The 6,587-nt window shown below is 42.7% G+C and overlaps 1 protein-coding gene across 3 annotated transcripts in view; it reads right to left on the bottom strand.

The window, feature by feature from the left end:
* ELMOD2 (ELMO domain containing 2) overlaps positions 1-6,587 on the bottom strand; it is a 20,974-nt gene that overhangs the window by 13,328 nt on the left and 1,059 nt on the right. For all 3 annotated transcript variants that reach the window (XM_006030124.3, XM_006030123.2, XM_025211698.1), the window contains exons 3-5: positions 6,026-6,054; positions 1,649-1,746; positions 552-681 (exon numbers count right to left, since the gene is read on the bottom strand). In XM_006030124.3, the coding sequence (XP_006030186.1) occupies positions 552-681; positions 1,649-1,746; positions 6,026-6,054 (257 nt within the window). The remainder of the gene's footprint in view (positions 1-551; positions 682-1,648; positions 1,747-6,025; positions 6,055-6,587) is intronic.

Raw genomic sequence — 6,587 nt, 5'->3', positions numbered from 1 at the left:
GAAAGAGGAAGGGCTGCCAGGGGAAAAAGTTGAGGGGGAAGCAGAGAGCAAAGGGCTACCTCATACCCCATATTTATTTTCCCTGCTGCAGCAGTGGGAATGGGACAAATTCAAGGCAAACCTCTAATAATTAGATTCTATACATAGAAAATTATATCCAATTTATAAATTTTCCATATACAGAATTGAATTATTAGATTAAATGGTCTCCTATTTGATTAAATGTGGTAATGATGTACTTTGCATTTTGCTCTCTGTTTAACTTTAGTGAGTCACTTCTGTAACAACTTGAAAGTTTACTAGTGTAAATGTGTTTAAAGCAAACATATTTTAAAGTGACTAGTTTTTAGAAGGATAACATGTTTTTGGAGACTTGTTAGAGAATGTCAGTTTTTATTCTAATTTTAGAAATCAATTTTTCCCCTCAAAGTTTATACAGGCAGCCAAGCAGCTAGTAACAAACTTAATGAAAGACAACCATATGGACAACTGACATCATTCAATTATCCATGTGACAGTTTAGCACTTAGAATGCCAAAAGACATTTTTACCTTGATTAGTTTCTCTTCATGTTCTTCGTTATCTGAATCATATGGAACTTTCCTTAGATTTTCCACATCCAAATAAAGTTGCTTATAACCAGATATCTGCAGCAAACATACCTGCAAGTTTGTCTTAAACCTGAAACAAAAAAGAAAGCCACATGATCTTCAGGGAGATAGATAATAATTGACCACAAAATTACATCAATGCTAAAGTCACAAGAAAGTTATTTGGGCTGTATTATGCTAGCTAGGGTATAATGAATATCTGGAAAACAAGGTACACAGTAAATCTCATTTCCTAGCCTATCCACATGCTCTTTGAACTACAGCAGACTGCTTTGGAATGAATGCTTTTGGCCTGATCTTATTTCCATTTAAGTTAATGGAAAAGCTCCCCTTGACTTCAGTGTTGAAGGATCAGGCCCTATTTGTACAGGCACACGGAAATAAAACCCATAGCTATGAGCTGAACTGCACTTATTTTTCTGCATCTGGCCACCACCCCCCTACCCCCAAAGCACTTACAGGATTTACTGGGACAACCCCATTTTCTGTAAATTTCACCTATCTGAAATTTTAAAAATAGATTCAAGCCATCTATCAGATGATTTGTGCTAACCTACACTGGAGAATGTTCCAATGGCAGGTTTTAAGTAATATCTCAGCCTGTACAGTTGGACATGAAGACATTTTTATTACTGGAGAAAGGGACAAGATCATGTTTGCCAGCAATGAACCCAACATTTACTTCAAAATCTCAAAGGTCCCAAACAATTTTTAAAAATTCAGTTTTAAAGCTTCTTCACTTTCTTTTTCGTGCCATTTTAAATTAGTTATATTTTTGCCCCCTAAATTCCAAACGGCTAACAGTAAAAGATGCAAGACCCCTGACACAATAATGTCTGTATAAACTCATTCTGATACCTTTTCTATCATACCACATTGTGTACTTTCCACATATATATCTTACAGTTTGCAGCCCACTTTTATTATCTCAGAATGATATCACATTAGGCAACTGATTTATTTCTCTCATTCCATAGACATATAATGGGCCCAAAAAGGTGCGTTTGGTTAAACGGATATAACAGCAGCAAACATACTCTTTATTCTTCTGTTCAATAATCTTCTTTTCTTTCATTATATCAGTGACACATTTTTCCACTTCATCTTCACCCACATATACTGCATTTCTTAACACCTATAGAGTTAAAGTGTCAGAGAATTTGTATACAGAAATGTAAGCATCTATGCTGTTATAATTACTAGTCTATATTTACACTCATTGATTTTGTATCCTTTAAAAATGGGAAAAAAGACTTGCCACGACTTTAGTCCAAAATGCATTTACCTTAATTAAGTAAGCTTATTTTCCTTGTATTAAAAAAAAAAAAAGAGGACAGCTTCATTCTTCCGTTTTTCAGCCAAGTGAACAAATAAAGTCATTAGAAAAATGCACAGCTTCTAATTTTTTCAGATCTCACATTAACTAATAGAGGGCCTGATATTTTGGATGAGAATCCCCTAAAGAGAACAGCAGCTGCTGAATATTCTGTTGGCAATTCACACCGCTGAGTAAAACCTCATTCTGCCTAATTGTTCCCACTGAGATCAATGAAAATATAAAGCAAATCAGTAACAGCAATATTTATCTTCTAATTCAATACTGAACAAATACCTCTCCAACAAAAGAAAGGAAGTGAGGTCCAATGTTTGGATGACAGGGCTTGACCATATATTCTTAATACCACACTGCCCAAAATCTAGATTAATATATTTTAACTCTGGCAAATTCTGATACTGGGTATTTACATTCAGCCCATCTGAAGTCACCCTGTCGTATATTATTTTCACTTCCTGTAGCAAATTCTTTGAAGCCATTATGCCTTCATACCAGTTACCACACTGTATTCCCAAAGTAGACACATTCAGTTGTTCAAGATATGATTCTTCTTTTTACTGGTTATTTTGAAGAGAAACCAGAATTAAGATACGATATGTTTAAAATATTTATATAACAACTAAGGCCTCTTGTTAGCTACACCCATAACATGCTCCACCATGACACAAAACCATCTGTTTATACCAATCACATTCCCATTCAACACTGTATTGCTGTGATCAGCCAAAAAAGGAAGAGCAGTCAGCTATCTTCATACCTAAAATAAAAATATATACATGAAATTGTGCTTAAAGTATGCATGTTTCATAGATTTCTAGGGTTGGAATGGACCTTGTTGATCATAGAGTCCAACCCCCTGCTCTAGGCAGGAAAGAGCGCTGGGGTTAAGTAACCCCAGCTAGGTGAACCCCAGCTAGGTGTTGGATAGTCTAAAACTGGGATTGTTTTCCTTTAACAAGTAGAAGCCCAGAAAAAAAATAGAATCAATTTGCCTTATGCCATTGAACAGCTAAGTATGTATTAAAATTCCATTTGCTTTAATCATATTGTAATACCTAATGGCTTAAATGTCATGTCTATGATTTATGCATCACATTTTCTGCAAAACTAGCAGAAGACTTCCGTCTGCCAGTCACATATCTTAGTTCGTCCTACCAAATGCCAGTCCAATGCATGTCTTAGTCCATCCTATCCAACAGCTTTAATTTTTTTTTTATGCTAATCACTGCTGCCTTGGTATTAAGGAAAATCAGTGCCATTCTACCTAGACACTCAGTTAAAGAGGAGATGTAGGTAGTACTGAATACACTATATATTATTCTATATATAACTGTCACGGCGGGGGTCCTCCAGGAGGGCCGTGATCTCCTTAAGGCCCCTTCCCCCGTGCCAAGCCGGTCCAAGGGCACCCTCTGATTCTCGCCCGCCATGTCTTTGGTGTTTATATAAGTTCAGGAGGCTGCCTTATGCCTTCTTGGACACGGTTCGCTGGGACCTCCGTCCCCGTGGACTCCTGGACTCCCCGTGGGTCTCACTGTACAACGGGTGCTTCCCAGGCACCCTAGCCTTATGGGCTATGCGTGGCTCCAACCACCCCTTATACCACGCCCCAAGCCTCGCAGTTGGGATGGACATTGGTCTGTCGAATACACTCGCCCGCTCTCTGGGGCCTCTTCTATACTGTCGCCTGGCTCTCGGGCCGTCTCGGTACCGCCACCCTCTCCCCGGGCCTTCTCTGTGCTGCCGCCCTCTCTCCGGGACCTTCTCTGTGCTGCCGCCCTCTCTTAGGGCTCTCCGTGCCCACTCTGGGTCTTCTCTAGAATATTGCCCCTCTCTTGGGGCTCTCTCTCCAGTGCTGCCTTTTTCCTAGGGCTTTCTGCGCCCACTTTGGGCCTTCTCTATAGTGTCGCCCCTCTCTGGGGCCTTCCCTGTGAAGCTGCCCCTTTCCTGGGGACTTCTGTGCCCACCCTGGGACTTCTTGGTCAAGCCACCTGTCTCTTGGGCCCACTGCACTGCTACCCCCTTTCTCCAGGGCTCACCGCACTACTGCCCGCTGTCTCCGGGGTTTACCGCAGTACTACGCCCTTCCTCAGGGGCTCGCCACACCCGCCCTGGGGCTTCTCAATAACGCCCCCTCTCTGGGGCTCGCCACGCCCGCCCTGGGGCTTCTCAATAACGCCCCCCTCTCTGGGGCTGGGGTCTATGTACCCCCTATGCTGCACCTGCACTGGCGCTGGGGTCCTCACACTCTGCTGCGAGTCCCCTATGAGGCCTCCTCCAACCCCCAATAGCCTCACCCTAGCCACCAGTGTAATAAATAACAACGCCAACGCAAAATACAAGCCCCTAGGCTATAACTTAACCATAAGCTGCCTGGCTAAAACCATGTTGCTCACACATCTTAGAGCTGCTTTCCTTACTCTGCTCGAGGAGTCCCTGCGGTTCTCGCATTTTAACTCCAGGAGCTCGAGCTCCTGCCCCTCTGGCTGCTGGCAGGGAACTGCTAGCCTGTCCTCAGCCCCTGGGCCTTATGAGAGCCAGGCCCTGCCCCTTCCGGTCAGCTGTCCTCCTGGTTGCCCCTGGCAACCCACAGCTGGGCTCCTTATTTCCTGCCAGGGCTCTCTCCCCAGCAGTTTCCCCTCTCTAGGAGCAGAGCACCAAGGTGCCCTGCGACAATAACCTTAAGAGAAAAAACAATGCAATGTTACTATAGACTCCAAGACATTCTGGCAAGAACACGTACTGTATTTCCTCACATACCTCATGCACCCCTTTCCCAAAATGCAGCTGCTGACAATTGAGAAATACGGTAAGAGACATTTCCGCTGCTTACTGCGCAGCAATCCCCAGACAGAATAATGAGCAGGCAGGACTCTCTAGTGACTGCTACTTAGTTGCTCGCTAGAAGGAAAGACCATTTTTTCTTAATTCTGCCCCTCAAAAAAAAGGTGTTCCAGGACGTACTGTATGCAAGAAGCTACAGTACTTAAGAGACATTGAACACTATCTAATTCTAAAAGCTATTTAAGGTAGATTCATCAGAAAACTATTGCTCTCTTACTAGTTCTTGCATAGCATATGGGCTTTGCCAAAAGAGACTGCTCCTAGACATGCTTATCTCCTGGAGCCACACTGGCTCACATGTCCCAGGATAAATTCTTTCAGCTAGAAGCAGGTAAGAGGATTATGATGATAATGACTACACCCTTAAGAATCACTTCCCAGAACAATATCCCAGTATTTCGGAAGATTTCCAGGCCACAGAAACCCTTGTTCTCTAAAGCAGTGCTTGAAGCCAAACAGCTTGTATTGCTTTGATGGAAAAAGAGATTGCATCCAGAAACAGAAGCTTGGCACACTGACTTGTCTGACCTGGCTGCTAAAGAGTGGGTAATGTTTCCGAGATGGAGGGCAGAAATTTTGAAAAGATTTGATCTAACTTTTTAGAAGCCTTTGAAGCCTAGAGTCAGAGGGAGCTGTTGGTGCACAGTGCAGGAGTAGCAGCTGAAGGTTTGCTGCTGCTGCAGAAGCTACCTCCTTTTTTTTTTTGGCACCATGTGTATAAAGCAATTGTTTAAATATTAGTTTTTTGCAGAAAAGGGGAAAGAGGTAAGAGAGTTAAGTCTCTGACATTCCTTCCTGATCCGCTCCCCAGCACCTTGTTTCTCCCAGGTACAGCCCCTGCACCATGTGCTGTTGCCACCCTGCGCCATCCCTGCTACTCTGCCCTCCTTGCTGCTGCAGCTTGAGCCAGTGCTTGGAGAATGCAGGGTGCAAGAAGGAAAGAAACAGGAGGCTGAGGAGCCTCCCTGCTGCATTCCAATACCCGGGTCTTGTGCCCTACTCACCCTATTGCTATGCTCCTATAATCTCTAGCAGATGGAAACCAAAATGCCACTTACTCTTCTCTCCCACTCCCCCAACCATTTTTCTTTATCTTTCTACCTCTTGTCTTGTTTTCCCCTTTACTTTGAAAATCAATATAAAAATAAAAATGTAAGAGAAAATATTTCTTAAGGGCACCTGCTTCTCAAACAACTAATTTGCGCTGGGGTGCGTTATCACTGTCACATCCTACCTTGTTCTTTGATAATTCCAAGGAGTGCTCTGCAGTACAAGAAAAAATAGTTATGGATCAGTTAACATGACCATACATTGCAATAAGCAGTGAAAAGATTTGCCATTTTTATTTTAAGTCATTTATAATTACTATATCTAACTCCCATTTCTTAGGCCCCTGCTACATGTTACATATAGTATGCAAGTCACTGGCAAATCACACAATAAGTTTTGACCAGCCACAAGTGCAAAGTGGTTACCACACAACTTAACAGTGTATCACGTAATAAGTGTAGATTGGCCACACGTGCAAAGTGATTACCACACAATAAAAGTAACTCTCCTGCTACAAGAAAAGCCAGCCAGAAAGCGAGGGCTGGGAAATGCATAACGACTCGAGATGGTTTCTGTCCCATTTTCATTTGAATGTGTAGCTCAGCCCTTCACTGTGCTGACATGGTCAGGATGGACCTCGGAGCCCTCAAATGAAAGCAGGACACAAACCAACTGTAAAGTTAGAGCTTGAAAACATGTAACAACTCTTAGAGCTGGTTTCTATCCCAGTGGATTGAAAATCCTGT

This window comes from Alligator sinensis, unplaced genomic scaffold (assembly GCF_000455745.1).
Source record: "Alligator sinensis unplaced genomic scaffold, ASM45574v1 scaffold554_1, whole genome shotgun sequence".
Lineage (NCBI taxonomy): Eukaryota > Metazoa > Chordata > Crocodylia > Alligatoridae > Alligator > Alligator sinensis.
This window is presented reverse-complemented; position numbering and strand designations above follow the sequence as displayed.